Source organism: Sylvia atricapilla, chromosome 7 (genome assembly GCF_009819655.1).
Source record: "Sylvia atricapilla isolate bSylAtr1 chromosome 7, bSylAtr1.pri, whole genome shotgun sequence".
NCBI lineage: Eukaryota > Metazoa > Chordata > Aves > Passeriformes > Sylviidae > Sylvia > Sylvia atricapilla.
In genome coordinates, this window is record NC_089146.1 from 27,542,460 (window position 1) to 27,558,693 (window position 16,234).

The 16,234-nt window shown below is 46.0% G+C and overlaps 1 protein-coding gene across 1 annotated transcript in view; it reads right to left on the reverse strand.

Annotated features, from left to right (window-relative positions):
* SEMA5B (semaphorin 5B) overlaps positions 1 to 16,234 on the reverse strand; it is a 130,168-nt gene that overhangs the window by 26,411 nt on the left and 87,523 nt on the right. Inside the window, exons 11-15 of the mRNA XM_066323069.1 lie at positions 12,502 to 12,619; positions 6,791 to 6,972; positions 3,678 to 3,821; positions 2,069 to 2,216; positions 597 to 822 (exon numbers count right to left, since the gene is read on the reverse strand). Coding sequence (XP_066179166.1) covers positions 597 to 822; positions 2,069 to 2,216; positions 3,678 to 3,821; positions 6,791 to 6,972; positions 12,502 to 12,619 — 818 coding nt within the window. The remainder of the gene's footprint in view (positions 1 to 596; positions 823 to 2,068; positions 2,217 to 3,677; positions 3,822 to 6,790; positions 6,973 to 12,501; positions 12,620 to 16,234) is intronic.

Here is a 16,234-nt window from a genome sequence, read left to right on the forward strand (position 1 = left end):
TCACAAATTACTCATTTGTTGGGCTTTTAAAAGCTCATTAATAAAATCAGGATCAATGTGGCCTGCAGAACAGTTTCTGTTGAAAGCCCTTGGCAAGAGGTTTTTTTTTTTCCCCAGAGCTACAGCTAAGCTAGACAGAAAAATAAATTTGTACTCATACAAATTGAGTCTGCTGGTAACCTTGATAAATGACCTCCCTGGGCAGCAAATTGTGGCAGTGTAGGCTGTGCCCTCAAGATGCTGCCTTGCATCACAGCAGTCCTGCAGAGAACAACCTGAGAGACAGTGCACAAGGGGAGCTCCACGGAGAAAGAAAAGACACACTGTCCTGAGAATAGTCTTCTCTTCTTTACACCCTCATCACTCGCCTGTTGTCTTTGGGGCAGCCTAGCAGGAGCAAGAACCAATCAATACACTGCCATAAGCACAGAGCTCACCACTGTGTATATGTCACAGGGCTCTCCCCATCCATGCCACTTTGCAGTTGTCCATGTGCACACTACTGCAGACGCAGTCAGGGGCTCACTGTTCCAAGAGCATCCCCCTCCACCACCACACCGAGGGCTGCCCCACGGCCCCCAGAGCTGGGGACGTACCGTCAGTGTCACACACTGCGGAGCCATCGTTGGGGCAGAAGCGGCTCTCGGTTTTCTTCCTCCCGAACTGCAGCTCGTGGGGGTCGGACAGCTGTGCCCTGCACGTGTAGCGGAACCGCTGCTCCTGCCGGGCCCCACCCTGGGTGATGTTGACGGGCATCCACGGGGTCCAGGGCGTGTTCCTGCGCACCTCCGGACAGCTCTCCGGGTTGCAGGTCTTATATTCCTGCCAAGAAGGAAAACCATTCCCTCCTTACTTATTAAACAGCAGCAGCCTAACTGGCAGAGGCCTATTTATGCTTCAGAAAATAAGGGGGTGCTCTCTGGATCTCAAACAATCCCCATCCACCTTATCTGACCTCACAGGAACAAGTCAAATGTGGTGACTGTGTAGGCAGTCATGGTGCATAGGTGGAACTTCAGGGTAACCTGTTCTTGCTATTTTTATGTCTCCCTGAGGTTTGTGTTTCTTTGCTGACTCAAACTCCTTTGGGGCTTCGACATCTTGGTTCATTTTGGGCAGGAGAATAATTCAGGCAATAGATAATAGTAACAGAAAACAAGTTTTCTGGTCTGACCCTGAGATGCTGTTTTCAGGTCAGCCTAGAGAAGCCTCAAGAGGACAAAATGTCAGTAAGGTTTATTCCTTGAAGGTTTATAATTTTATTTTTAATATGGGTTTAGAGCATATCTTTTTACAGCTATTTTTGTTTGGTTGGCTTTTCAAACTCTCTAGTGAAGGTTATGAACCACTTGTCATCCTTGGTCTAGAGAAGCCATTGAGCATAGACAATATTCTGGCTGGCTGGGAACGGGGAGATTTGAGGGTTTTACAATTCTCATCACTAATGGGAGGAATTCCAGTGACAAACATTTGTGCCCTTAATTTAAAATAATTAAATAAGCAACTCTTTTCTGGCAGAGGGGAAGAAATGTAATGCTTCAGGACTTCATGATTCTAGTGTAAATGCCAAACAGCTTGTGAAGAAGAAATGGGAGGTTCCAGATCAAGTCTACTTACATCAAAATGAAACCCCACAAAACCGATTAAAACAGCTACACAAAACAGCTGCCAGAACAGGAAAGTGAAAGTAAAGAGAGCAAATGGGGTGTTGGATCTGTTTTTTACTCAAGTATGATAGTGCAACTCATTTCTGATGTGTGTCTGGCCTCCTTGACTCAACAGGATCATCCTTGGGAGCGGGTCAGAAGAAAACAACATGTATAGAGCTTTCAGGTAAAGGACTTGGTATCAGCCTACAGAGGCCTAAGGAAGAACACCAGTCTGTCCCTAAATCTGCCACCTCTCTGTTTCCAAGTTCATTTCAGCACCCTCTGCAGCAAAAACTGAGGACAGCATTTTCTTCTTGCTTGAGAAATAAAACCACAATGGAGAGAAAAGCTAAATACCCCATTCCTCGATGCTACTGTCAATAGGTGCCCCTCATGCAATGTCAGGAAATAATACATACCACAGCACAGCCTGGACATGTGTTTCCATTTTCACAGGACCTCTGCCTTGAATGAATCCCTCCACCACAATTCACGCTACATTTATTCCAAGGTCCCCATGAAGACCAAAAAATCGGTAATGGACATGGACTGTTTTCATTACAGAATCTGAAAGGAGAAAGTGCATTGCTCAAAAAACTCCATGTCAGCACATCCGAGGGACGAAACTGTGCGGGACGCAAGACTGCACACTGCATTTGGGCACAACTGATGCATGCACAGAAAGCCAGTGGAGGCTGACACAATGTCAGATTAGCAATATTCCTGTCCAGGGAGAGAAATGCAGCCTTTGTACCAAATGGGAGTGGTTAATCAGGCTGAGCTCAGTGAGGGTGAAACAGTTGGAGTAAATGGTCGAGATCAGGTTTTCTGAAGTGCTCTGTCTCAAAACTTTTCCACAGAGTCCATAGAAGAGGTCATAAACAGAAGAAGTGTCACAAAGAGAGAGTGGATAGAAAATATTCTAAACGAGATGACTGGTGGGAGGACAACTCAACAGTGATCTGTCACTAATGGCAGGTGCTAAACACCTGACAGTCTTCTCTTCACACAATCTGGCTTTTACTGCTGCCTCGACCTCAACAAGCTGGAGTTTGCAACTGGATCCTATATACATCCAAAAGCAGGCCTTAAGTGAATGCTATTTCATGTTCTCTGTCAAAAGGAATTGTAATTTTGTTCAGCTTTTTAATTAATATTGTTCTCAAATTTAATCACATGGAACTGCAACTGACTCAGAGGTAGTTGTTAAACCCAAAAAGGACCATTGTGAATGGGCACAAATCAAACCAAACATTAAAATGTCCTGAAACATGGAACTTAAATGAATTGCTCTTTTTTTTCTGAGAAATGCAGAGACATACGTCTTAGTGACCACTCAAGGGACAAGCAGCAGCCTATTGCCAAGCAGAGGTGGCCTTTAATGAAATGTCAGGCCTGCAAAGAAGTTGGGATGCCTTGAAGCATATATTTCATAAGGGGTCAAGCCTGAAGAAGCGTTATAGTGCAGATGGCTCTGTAGGTTCAGAAAGTTTTGGGGTTTAGTAATTTTATGTGAAATTTTCATAGTTTAGAGGGGGAAAAAGATGTTTTTCTGATACCATGTCCTGCAAAAACTCAAGCCTGAATCTGTGAGTTAAGCTATATTTTGCCTTGAATTGCTTTTAGAGCATCACCACAAGTAATAGAGACTTGGGAATGATGCAACTGGCCGTGAAAACTGCACATACTCAGCTGCCACTCCAGGGACAGATCAGAATGGAGTAACTGTGTCGATAAACTCCACAGTGCCAACAGCAGGCACAGCTTCTCCCTTCGGGAAGGAAGTCAGCCCTCTGTGTGGGACAGGAATGCTTGCAAAGGTCTCAAGGGTCCTGCTTGGGAGTGAGGGCAGCTCAGAAGTGTCTGATGTTTCAGGCTCACTGAAAGAGAGTGTCCATGCACAGAAACAGCTGCATCCCTCCCAGACTCTGGGACTGCTTCTGCTCTGTGCACTGAGCCCAACAGCCTCAATCCCAGGCGCCACTTCCAGCTGCCAATGTCACAGCCACAGAAAGGAACAACCCTTACCTTTCCTCCCTGCTCTGTCCAACGCAGACCCTGCCCCCGTAGCGTGGAGCAGGATTGCTGCAGGATCGCTGCCGGACCTGGAAGCCGATCCCACAGGAGGTGCTGCACGGGGCCCAGGAAGACCACGGTGTCCAAGCGCCATTCCTAGCAAAAAGGGTGAGAGAGAACAGAGTATGGGACAAGTGTTGAACTGATGGGAGAATAGATGATTCATTCCAATCAGACTTTGTATCAGGGGAGTTTTTAAAAGGGTGTTTCAAAAGTGTTTTACAGTGGCATAACTTTCCTCCCTTTGAAGTCTTGAAGAATTGGAAAGGAAGACAACTAAGACAATGCTGAATGATTTTGAAAATGTCTCCTAAGATTTACTGAGCAATAGTGTGGTTAGTGTCATTTTCATTGACTATTACCCTATCATCTTCCCCACATATCATGACCCTGCTCTTCTGACCCAGTGGCTGATCCCAAAGTTGTATGTCCTAAACCTTTCCGCACAAAGAGTTCAAGTTTTGAGGATCATGAATGCCAGTTGTACTGAAGCATGTAAAAACCCTACTCTCTCCTAATTCAGTAGGTACTGATGCTTTAAAATCTTCTAGAGCAACACCACTGCCAGCTCTCATGTTTTTATCACAAACCTCATAATATTTTGTGTTTTCCTAAAGCCTTCAGCATTGAATCCTATTAAGTGGAAATCTCGAATTTCATTAAAAATAACAATAATTGCTTCTAGCTTTCATGGCCGCCTGCAGACGTCACTGTAGTGTGACCTTAAATCTGTAGAACCAGAGGCAATTAAGAGCTCAGGGGCAGCATCGAGTTTCATGGTTTAATGAGTGATCACATCTCTGCTGAACAGTGGTAACACAGCCTGAAGCCAGTGTGATGTAAACCCCCCTAGTTCACACCTCAGCGCTGGAGACATTGGCAAAGCTCCTGTGAGAGGCTGAGCACATGCAGGTGCCTCAAACATGTGCTTACACAGAAGCCAACATTTTCATCTTTAAAATCTTGCATCTATTAAGGCTCACCTTCCTCTGGTTTGGCAGCACTGGGCCTTGAAGCAGGAGAGGAGGAACCATATCTCATCTATTCTGTGCTGCAGGTTTCATTTCATATGGAGCCAGTGGTAATGCTCTGTCTTATAAAACTGCCTAATCTTGACACTTCAGTGCCTTAAGCCAAAAAATATCTTTTCTGGGTTTTTTTTTTAATAAAGAAAAACCTTTCTAAAAAGTCTAGTCAAAAAACAACTCAGGTGCTCTCTGACTCTTGAAAGCTAAGCTTGAAAACAGATGTTAATTTTCAAAGCATTTACTGAACTAATAACACTGCTGGCAAGAAATATTTTCTGGCATAGCACCAACCAGGGCAGAGGATGAAAGTTAAAACCCACATTGCCCTTCACAGTTTTTGTATTTTTTATCAACTCTTGCCTGTTCTTGGCAGCTTTATTTCAGAACCCTGTTAGATCTTTCCCCCCCTCCTCTTCTTGTTCTCTCATCCCTTTCTCCCTTTCCCTCTCCCACCCTAAACAAGGTCAAAGAACAAGAAATCCACTCATAAAAATCCTACTATTCCATATTATTCTGCTATGTTTTAAACCACCTACTACCTTGCCATTCTTTAATCCAAAAGAATGATTATCTATAAAATCATAAAAAGAAAAAAAAATCAAATGGAAGGTTGCTGTTACTGCTGCAAACAGGGCAAGTAATTTCTACTAAAGAAATCCTCAAAACCCCAACAATTCTCAGAATCTATTTGTGTTTCAGGATTTTTAACAGAAATAAAGACACTTTCCACTTTCAGATCTCCAGCTTTTTAATAGAACTCATCTTTAAACATTCTACTCCCTCTTTGCAGAAAGAAATCTCAATGCCATATGAAGTCAATTAAAGGAAATTTGAGGGCTGAAGCGGATGTAGGATGACCAGATGTCCCTATTTTTCAAACCATGCTGTTTTCGTATGTCTTAAGATTGAATAATCTGTTTTTCATCCCCTTCTTAGAAGCTGTTCCTGCCTCTTTTGCCATCAGAGCAGTGCTGAGAAATCCATCCCACTGGCATGTTTTCCATTTGCCACTGATGGAAAAAGCCTGCCTGGGGAAGGCTTTGCTCAGCCCATGGTGGGACACAAGGGCAGGAATGACTGCACACCTTTTGGGCAACACAGCCCATAACTGGAAAGAGAGATGCCAATTAAAACATGAGTATTGCTGAATTTTTGGTGCCAAGGCCTGCACTGATCTCCAGGGATGAGTCAAGAGGCAGCTGTCCTTAATGGAATGAATGTTTATGGAGAAGATAAAGTAGATAAAAACTGTATTGACCCAATATTTACCAAAATCCTGGCTGCCCCCACCCTGATTAAATAGTGCTTACACTACTGCATCATCTTCCCTTGAGTCATGACATGATGTAGTCTGAGGGTGGTGGGGTAGCAGGGACACAAACATGGCTATGTTTGGGCACCCTACAGGAGGACATTTAGTTTCCATGCTGCCAAAGCTGAGCTTCAGGCTGCCGTGGGCAGGCAGCACTCGGGCACAAGCTGAGCTGCCTGTGCTGTTCCAGCACCTGCTGGCTGCCAAAGGATGACGTGCTGCTCTCACCTGCCCAGCAGACAGACTGTGCTGCAGACAGGTCACAGACTCACAGAACAAGGCAAACAAGCTTTGCCTGGAGCTAGGCTCAGCCCTGTCCTTACAAGTGTTGCTCTGAAGGAGCTCTGCTTGGTTTTGGCGATGTGGCTTGGAACCCAAACTCTGAAAAATTGTGAGCTTATTGATTTTTTTAGTCTGTTGTTCAGCTGCCTGACAGCTACCTCTGCCTTACTCACCTGATGGGTCACTACTCACTGTACTGAGGGAAACCAAGGCCCAGTGTAATGTAGTGTAGTGTACAGTAATTTGGGGTGCTCATCTTCCAAGAGCCTTGGCTGAGGGCCCATCACTCAGAGCCTTTGGGTTTCTTCCTTTTACACTGACTCCAAGCTGGACCTCACACATCTCACTTTGGCTGAGACACGGTGACATGGTCACAAGGAAGGAGCAAAGCTGTGGACAACACAACTCTTTCTCCCATAAGAAGCACAAAGATGCTGAGGTACCTTGAACAATTTGCGACCTCAATCCTGGCCCCTTCACAGCTGCGACCTCCACAGCGAGGACGAGGGCTGTCACATGAACGTGACCTACACATACAGGAGCCTGTGCTGTCCCCATCTGAATGCTCACACTGTTGCCATGGGGACCAAGGCCCCAATCTTCCATTTGTTGTCAGGTTTTTCACCTAATTTTAAGAGGAAAAAAAAAAAAGTCAGTAATAGCAAGTTTAGATTTCTGGAGACAGGCCCACAATAGAAATGCCAAACAAAGCTGCCAGGGGGATTAGGATGCATCCTAGATGGGAGCTGCCTGTGCTTGCGAGCAGGATTCAAAACAGAGGGTTGTTTTCAGACAATGCCACATCAATATTTACCCTCCAAATTCCACACTGCATACCTAACATGTGCACACAGGCACCGAGCCGACCCAGGCAGCACCACACCAGGAGCAAGCATCCATCTGCCGCACCACACTCCCTGTTCCACACTGCACAGCCTCAGCCTTTCAAGCAACACCATGGCCAGTACTGACCAACCCCACTCTATCCTATTCCAGCCTCTGCAGGGCTTCCTGCAGAGCGTTTCCCAAGGCAGTGTTCATATAACCATAGTGACCAGCTGAGGCTGGGGCCTTACTGAGCCTGTCCAAACCTGCAGCAAGAGCTGTCTCCCTCTCTAAACTGAGCCGTAGCCTAAACGGCCATGTGGATGAAGAACAAAAAGTGAAGGAGATGATGGTTACTACCATTAATGCTGAGGATCACACAGTCACGTAAAGAGCAAGAATTCATCTCGAGATGATTTATAGACCAGACCACGCTGCTTTCTGTACCCTCTGCCCTTTGTTTCATGCCTGCACAGCCCTGAACAGACTGGGACTGGACAGCTTTCTGCACACTGTAATGAAGGAAAAATACAGTAGTCCTGGCAGACCAAGAACACAGGAAATATAACTATTTCAGGGCTGGTGACGACCCTCCAGTAGACAGGATGTCAGAGCTTGCTCTCCTGTGCCCTGTTTTAACCAGTGCTTCTAGCAAAGCCCTAAGCCAAGGTTGCTGGGGCCCTTGCCCCTACGGCTGTCTGGAGAGGATGTGTGCTACCTGCTTCTCCTGGAATCACTCCTAGCCACTACCGCCTTCTTGTGCCTACTGCACCACTGCTGCAAAATCCTGCAGCCCAAGACCATGTCTTGAAAGCTGCCCTGAACACCCCTGTCCTGGCATCCCCTCTGCTACTGAGAAACACGACACAGAAAGGGATGGGTGCTGGTCCTGCCTGCGTACGGCTACTCCCCTGTACCAGCACAGCACCATGATGCACTCCTGCCCTGGTGGCTCCCTCCATGCTCCCCACCTCATGCCCCATCCCAAAGTGCCAGGCCTTGCAGGCAGATGGCACAGATGGTGGCTGCCTGCCAGTGGCTCATGCCTGTGGGGTGACCCATGTGGTGGTGGGGTGCTCAGCAGGTTTGGTAAAGCCGCTGGCAAAGGCAGCACTGGATTTGGCCTCGGTGTTGCACATAATGAAGGGTGAAGGAAGGAAGAGGCTCGGCCCCTGGCAAGCAGCCCTGGCCCCAAATCTGAGCCAGCTGCCCTGACAGTTCTCACTGTGCCGTGCCTCACTGAGCTCTGCTGCCAGCAGGGTAAGTCCCCCTGGGCTGCCCCAGAGGGGGAATGATTGTTCCTGCTTTATAGACAAGGAAACCGAGGCACGGAGTGGCTGTGAGCCTGCTCAGGAGTCATGCAGGGAGCCAACCATAGCCATGGGAAGAGTGCTTTCCAACACTCATCCTCTGAAACATGCTGCTCTGTGCTTATTCTTGAAGATTGGCACTGCATTTAACACTCAGAATGTACCTCTGGTGGGTTGTCATCTTCCCCTCTCACCCATCTACAGCAACATCAAAAATATGCAGCAGTGGCATGGAAGCAATTTAGATCTGATACTGCACTCATCAGGCTGCAGCTGGGGGTTTCAGGCATCTGCTGTAAGCCTTTGTTTGCAATAGATTATCATGTAGTTGTAAAAATTTGCTCTGGGCTGCAGGTTACAAGGCGAGATGCCCACAGAGGAGATCACTGAGCTTTGTTGTTGTTGAATTTGCTCTTTTAGGCATTGTTTTAAAATCAATACCGTTGGGTTTCTAGAAGTTGGAGGGGGAGAGTCAAAGTAAGTGCTTTGAGATATTTAATACTAGATTTTTATCTCTTTTTTCCTCTTGCCTTACGAGAGTCATAATCCAAGTATTGGATCATTTCTACTAATTTTTGAGCCAGAAAGCCTTGCTGATTCCAGCAGGGAGTTCTGTTCAGAAATCAATGGTATGATACGGCCCGTGGCATCAATTAAAAAAAAAAGCTAACAAATAATTATTGGCTCCTAAATGATACTGGGAAACAACCCAAAAATTAAACAAATAAGCAACCATAACCAAAATGTTGAGATTTATAAACATGTCACACTGTGAGTGTGGGAAGTTTTTATGCTTAAGAAATTACATATGGATTATTATTCCATCTTTAAATTCACAAAAATATCTTCAAAAGAGCAAACTTGGGAAGTGGGATAAAAACCCACATGCACTGATCTTTTTCAGGAATACCTTTACAAGGCAAATCCTTTGAAGCCTACACAGTGCCCATCAGACAGAGAGGACATCTTTAAAAACACATCTGATCAAATGCCCTTCTCTCACAATATTGCCAATTCTGGAATCCTTGTCTTTTATAAACTACCATACTCACACCAAAGGCCTCATCTTTTTCTTTCTACCTTGTAGAATCTAAAAGCTCAAGTGCAGGATCTAAAAATTCAGACTGACCACTCCTCATCCCTGCTACAAGAATATTTTCCATGTTTGTTCTGATATTACTAGTAAGACTGGATGCATTCCTCGTTCTTTCAATTCATCTATTCTTTATCTTAGGATTCAGATATCAATTGCTTATAATTTTGCCAAGCTTTAATTACTTAATCTGGAAATTTCCATGCTAGCTGTTTGATGAAAGCTGAAAATTCTTGCAAAGTGCAAAAACTACTTAAAACCATTTATAAAATCAAATATAGAGGAAAGACTGTTCATAAGTAGCAATATTTTCCTTGAAATACACTAGTGTTCAGAACAAGGATCTGAATTTTATGTCCTTCTAACACCTTTCTGCAATTCCCATGAAAAGCCATTCAGAACTGTCCAGGGTATAAAATCCTTGGGACATGGCAAAAATTTAGTTTTCAGAAATTCATAGATTTTAATCCCAGCACCCAAAGACTTTTCTGTGCACTAGAGATGCTTCAGTGTGGGCCCAGGCACAATCACCCTGGGCACTGCAGCTCTGAGCAACTGAGTCCACATGAATTGACAGCAGGGTTCAAGACACCCAAAAACTGAATGGGGAAACTGCCACTAATTAGCAAGAAAATGAGGTAGCATGGAACAGATTCAATGTGACTAAGATACGGGTTTGCTGGAAACACAGAGGGACTGGGATGAAAACCTGGAAGGAAAATCATTGTTTGGCTCAGGATAAGGAGGACAGCACACTTTACTGGGAATACTCAACTCCTGACTTGCCAAACACCCTCAACAGTGACACCATGAGTTTAGCTAATAGCTTCTTAGTTAAAGTTCCTTTCCTGTTGGTGGCTCATGTTGGCATCAGTAAGATATCACAAAATAGGATGTGTCTGTTTTTCTAAAATCAAAGTGCACCTCCCTCCCTTCTCCCAAGCTTCACTCCCTTCTCCCAAGCCTCACTCCCTTCTCCCAAGAAAGCACGTACAATCCTGTATCAGGACTCCCTGATAAAGCATGGGCACATGCACGGAAGAGTAGTTTAGTTTGTGGAATTTGTTTGTGCTCCCATTTCTTTATGTTAAAAATGGTTGACACTGCAACCTCAGTAGTGAACCCTTAGGAGATCCTGGATGTTATCTAGTAATAACATACAGTAACCATTACCCAATGTATTATGTTAATACTGCATGATTAAGCCTCTATCTAAAGTCCCCTTAATATTAAAGCTGGAGAGTGGGAATATGTGGCATGATGTAGTGCTGTACAAAGATGTTCAGACCAGCTCTGAACAAGCCTGTTTGCTCAAGAGCAGCAGTCAAGTTGTGTTAGTGTTGTGGTTGACTCACACAAATGCCTGGCCCATGTAGGATATAATTCAATAATATGCCAGTTCTGGCTATAAAAGTTGCTGAATGCCAGTCTCTCAGCTGTGCCAGGACATCTGTTTGTGGGCTAGGCTGCAGAAGAACTCACTGACATTAGCTGGGTTAGGAAAAGTTTATTTGGGAGGGGTTCTTTTAATCTACACCATTTCACACTTGACTGTGATCTCACATACAGCTGTACCAGCACAGCTGAGTGCCTGGTGCTCAGCCCAGAAAAGTAGGGTGGGAAAAGCCAGGACTTCTTATGATAATAACTCATCCAACTAAACTCACAGACAGGTCTTTTGCAGGAATGAAGTTTGGCATTGGGTCACTACATTCCCCCTTGCCTTTCACTGCTCATCTGCACATGCTGTTCTAGACCCTTGCTTCTATTGACCATGACCTTTGTCCAGCACTGAATACAAGGAAATACTTGGATAGTGCTGATGTAGGTGCTTAAATGAGCCATCCCACTCCAAGCTAGTGTGAATTTGTTCCAGTGAGTGGCAGGGGTTAAAGAAAAAGCAAGAACTTGCATGTGGATTTTAAACAGCTTGGCAGCCTGTCAGTGAAAGAGGACAAGGCTGATATATGTAACAGAATAGGAGCATCTACGCAGAAAATAATCTACAATGGAATGTTAAAATAAATGTAAAACTACCACCCTAAGAACAGGCAAAGCTCCTGAATATTCTGTGCTGGATTTTTATGACCTTGAAACAATGATCTGGAATAGTTTATTCCCTAGTGTGCACCACAGCAGACATGTTCAAACTAGAGGATTAACACCTCACACACCTATCAACAGACACAGGCATTAGGCAGGACGAGATAACAGCATGGGCAATCAAGAAGCACTGCATCCCAGTTCAACACAGGAGGGTTATAAACACACAAGCCTCCGAATCCAGCAGTGAAAAACTTAAGCCTGCCAAGCTGAGGATGGATTGAAGTAATGACTAATATTTCCTGGGAAAATATCTGAGGAGTAAGAAAGATAAGGGGAATAAACATCCCAGCACCTCCAGACAGAAATAGCATACTGAAGATACAACCCATCCAGTCCTCTCTCCCTATCTACTGGACTTAGCAGTATTAACATGCTAATTGACGTTAGATAATAACAATGAACATTAATGACGATTTCTCCTCCACCCTCAATTTATTTAACAAGGCTGGTTTTTCATCCCCAGCCATCTTGGAGGTACAGTTCAAGCAGCAGGAATTACACTCGGCCAGACAGCTTCTGGGGATCACAGCCAGTCACTGGATATTGTCATCAGAGAAGGGTGGGTGGCTGGGAAGGGATCTGGAGAGTCAACTCCAACTGATTCAAGAAGAGACACTTCTTTTCTATATGCATCTCTTGGAGACCAGGGCCAGGAAAAAAGGCCATCTCTTTGCAATATCATGTGGATTTGGCCTCAGGTCTGCTGGAGTGAGATTAGAACAGCCAGACCACTTCAGGCTGCCACAGACTCACCTTTCCTTCTCCCTTCCACACATACACACATCAGTATATATAAAGTATTTCCACTCCGTCCACTTACTGGGCACTCAGTAATATTTTGGGTCCAGAGGCTCATGTCGGAGCTGTCCTCAATGGTAGTGCATCGCTTCTGCTTGCTATCCCAGCCACAATAAGGGTCTCTGGCTCCCAGGCATTCCCTGCATGGGCAAAGACAAAATATTAAAGCCCTTCAAGACTGTCTAGCTCTAAAGACATCTCTTCAAGTATAGTCGTCGTATATGACAGCTGTCAACTGCACCAAGGCTCAGCAGAAGAAACAATTTCTTTAAGCAGAGGTTTACCTGCTTGGAAAGAGGAAAAATGAATAGAAGGGCGATAGGACACAAAGCAAGTATCACCTCATAGAAGCTGTAGATTAAAAACCAGTTCACTTCTCTCCAAGGCCTAGGGAAAGAAAATGACTTTACAAATTTTAGTCAAAGAACACTTGTCATTGAGATATCTTTGTGCCCCCATGTAATCACACAGCAGGCCAAATCTCACACAAAGCAACCTCTGTGACTATGTTTTCTGACACTGTGTCCATCCAAAGGGGTTAGACAAGCAGAATTAGCCAATGGACCGATAATAAAGGCTTTCTATTAGTCTTGGCCTTTGCTGGAACAATGGTTTCATTTATAATCCCAGCATCAAGATGTCAGTTTGGAAAAGTCACAGCAGAACATTATTTCTAAGCTTTTGGCTGCTTTGAACACTGCCGTATTCATTTTCTTCCTGAATCCATATTTACAGGCTAAGTGTGTGTTCCCAACATGTGAGTTGCTGCAGAAAAATATCTAGGGCTATTACTGCCACTAAACAGAGAAGATCAGTCACAGAAGTAGTCTGTACCAATAAAATTCAGCTGTATTGGTCGTTCCCATGAGTTGCTTTCAAATTGTTAATTTTCATTAAGAAAACATAAAGGTACAAGCCACATCATGCATGTATTAGTGAAAGACAAAGAGAGGACTAAACCTAAAAAGATTCACAACACTATTTTTAATCCCTGTGATCTATTCTCTTCTAGCACACAAAAGGCTGATAAGATCTTTCAAAAAATCCCAAATGACTTGAAAACTGCCAATTAGACAGCAGCAAGGGACTGAGGGGAAAGATTCAGTTCAAGAATCCAAACAGGAGAGTAATAAAATGTATTCTAAGTCAAGGTATCAGTATGATTAACAAAACATTAAAAAGAAAAAAACCAAAAAAACCTCAAATGCAAGGAGATGTTATTAACTGTTCCCTCCCAGAAATCTTTGAAATCCTATTAGCCTGTAATCAGCTGCAAATGAAAAAGCAAGTCCCTCACACACAGCTGAGAACACTCTATTAGTCTGTACTGACTCCACAGTGATTTGTCTCAAAGCAAACCCCAGATTGTTTTGATGTCTGGTACCCATCACTTTATATATATCTATACACACACACATTTATATTTTAATTATGAGTTCCCAGTTTGCCCCACTCCTACATTTCCGCTGCTTAAGATTTCACACACAGAGTTGTAAGGAATGTAACTTCCTTTTTCATGCTTTAGGAAGGTAGTTACAATGATGTCTCTACTGTAGTTTTGCTTCAGTTGTTTCAGCACGCCCAAGGAAAAGGCAAAGATGATTCTACCCCAGCCCCAGGCAACAGAACATCAAATATTGACCTAGAAAATTACTTGGGATCCTCAGTCCAAGGACACAGAAGGGACATGTGCAGCTTTGCTCGTAGCTTTGGCTGAAGACCCCTGTCCTGCTGTTTTGGCAATCCACATCACCCCCATGCACAAAGTAGGGCTGCTGCCACATCCAGAGCTGCCTTTGGGTCCCTCAGCAAGGGCAGCACCCAGTTCAGCACAGAGCAGACCCTGGGACATCTGCCCACACTACTGACAACTTGGCACCTCAGGAGCAAACTGGGCAGTTTCTAAAAGGTAGAATTAGAGAAGGGAGGGTGGCGTGGGGGGAAGGCCCCGCGTTTCGTCAGAGAGCCTTTTGGTCAGGTTTTCAGACCCTGACACCACATACACTATTGTTTCCAACTGCACGGAGCCATTTCTCGGGGCACCCAGCGAGCTGAGAGAGGTCATTGTCATTCATAACAGGGAAGGCTCTTGCGAGCATCACCCTATTATGACACACATTTTCTCTGAATTTAATTTATAGGAAAACATGTGCTGCATAAATTCAGGAAATAATCTCCATATGTTCTGTGCTGCAGCCCCACTCGGCAGGCTGCAGCACAGCCCAGTCAGGCACTGGCCACTTTGCTGGCACTACCATCATGTGTGTCACGGAGCTCATGTGCTGCTCTTGGCGGGCAGCGGCGGGCCCTGGATCCCGAACAGAGCTCTCACCGAATGAGTGCTCCCTCCCCGACACTGCCCTGAGCCCCGGCTGACCGCCCGAGGGCCCGAGCGGGACCGCCGCCAGCCGGCACTGGGAATGGGCTCTGGGAATGCTGGCACAGCGGGCACTGGGGATGGGAGCTGGGAATGCTGGCACAGCGGGCACTGGTGATGGGCTCTGGGAATGCTGGCACAGCGGGCACTGGGGATGGGAGCTGGGAATGCCTGGTACAGCGGGCACCGGGGATGGGATCTGGGAATGCCTGGTACAGCGGGCACTGGGCTCTGGGAAATGCCTGGCACAGCGGGCACTGCTGATGGGCTCTGGGAATGCTGGCACAGCGGGCACTGCTGACGGGCTCTGGGAATGCTGGCACAGCGGGCACTGGGCTCTGGGAAATGCCTGGCACAGCGGGCACTGGTGATGGGCTCTGGGAATGCCTGGTACAGCGGGCACCGGGAATGGGCTCTGGGAATGCCTGGCACAGCGGGCACTGGTGATGGGCTCTGGGAATGCCTGGCACAGCGGGCACTGCTGACGGGCTCTGGGAATGCCTGGCACAGCAGGCACTGGGCTCTGGGAATGCTGGCACAGCGGGCACTGCTGATGGGATCTGGGAACGCCTGGCACAGCGGGCACTGCTGATGGGCTCTGGGAATGCCTGGCACAGAGGGAACTGGTGAAGGACTCTGGGAATGCCTGGCACAGAGGGAACTGGTGAAGGACTCTGGGAATGCCTGGCACAGCGGGCACTGGTGATGGGCTCTGGGAATGCCTGGCACAGAAGGAACTGGTGATGGGCTCTGGGAATGCCTGGCACAGAGGGAACTGGTGAAGGACTCTGGGAATGCCTGGCACAGCAGGCACTGGTGATGGGCTCTGGGAATGCCTGGCACAGAGGGAACTGGTGAAGGGCTCTGGGAATGCCTGGCACAGCAGGCACTGGTGATGGGCTCTGGGAATGCCTGGCACAGAGGGAACTGGTGAAGGACTCTGGGAATGCCTGGCACGGCACCTGTTTGCCGGGAGCTGCAGCCAGCCCCGTGCTCTGCATCCAGGGTGTAACGAGTTCCTACCCAGCCCGGGCTCTGCTGGGCTGTCAAAACACGCACTCTGTAATTTAACAACCATCACAGCCCGGGACTTCTCATCTCGTGGCAGGCCCTCAAAATCATTTGAAATCTAAAACCAAAATAGCTCTGCTGTCTACCTCCCTTCAGGACTCAGAGCACACTCATCTGCCTCAGCTCTGGTGAGAAACCTATTATATCAGCTGACAGCGATGCACTTAGGGGTGAGGAAAAATGTATTTACTTACACAAAATTTAGCCCATTTTTCCCTTTTTAAGCAGGAAAAGCTTTGCGATGTACATAATGCAAGAAAATGACATTTCTGGCAAATATTTCCAGTGAACACTTCAAAAGCCATGC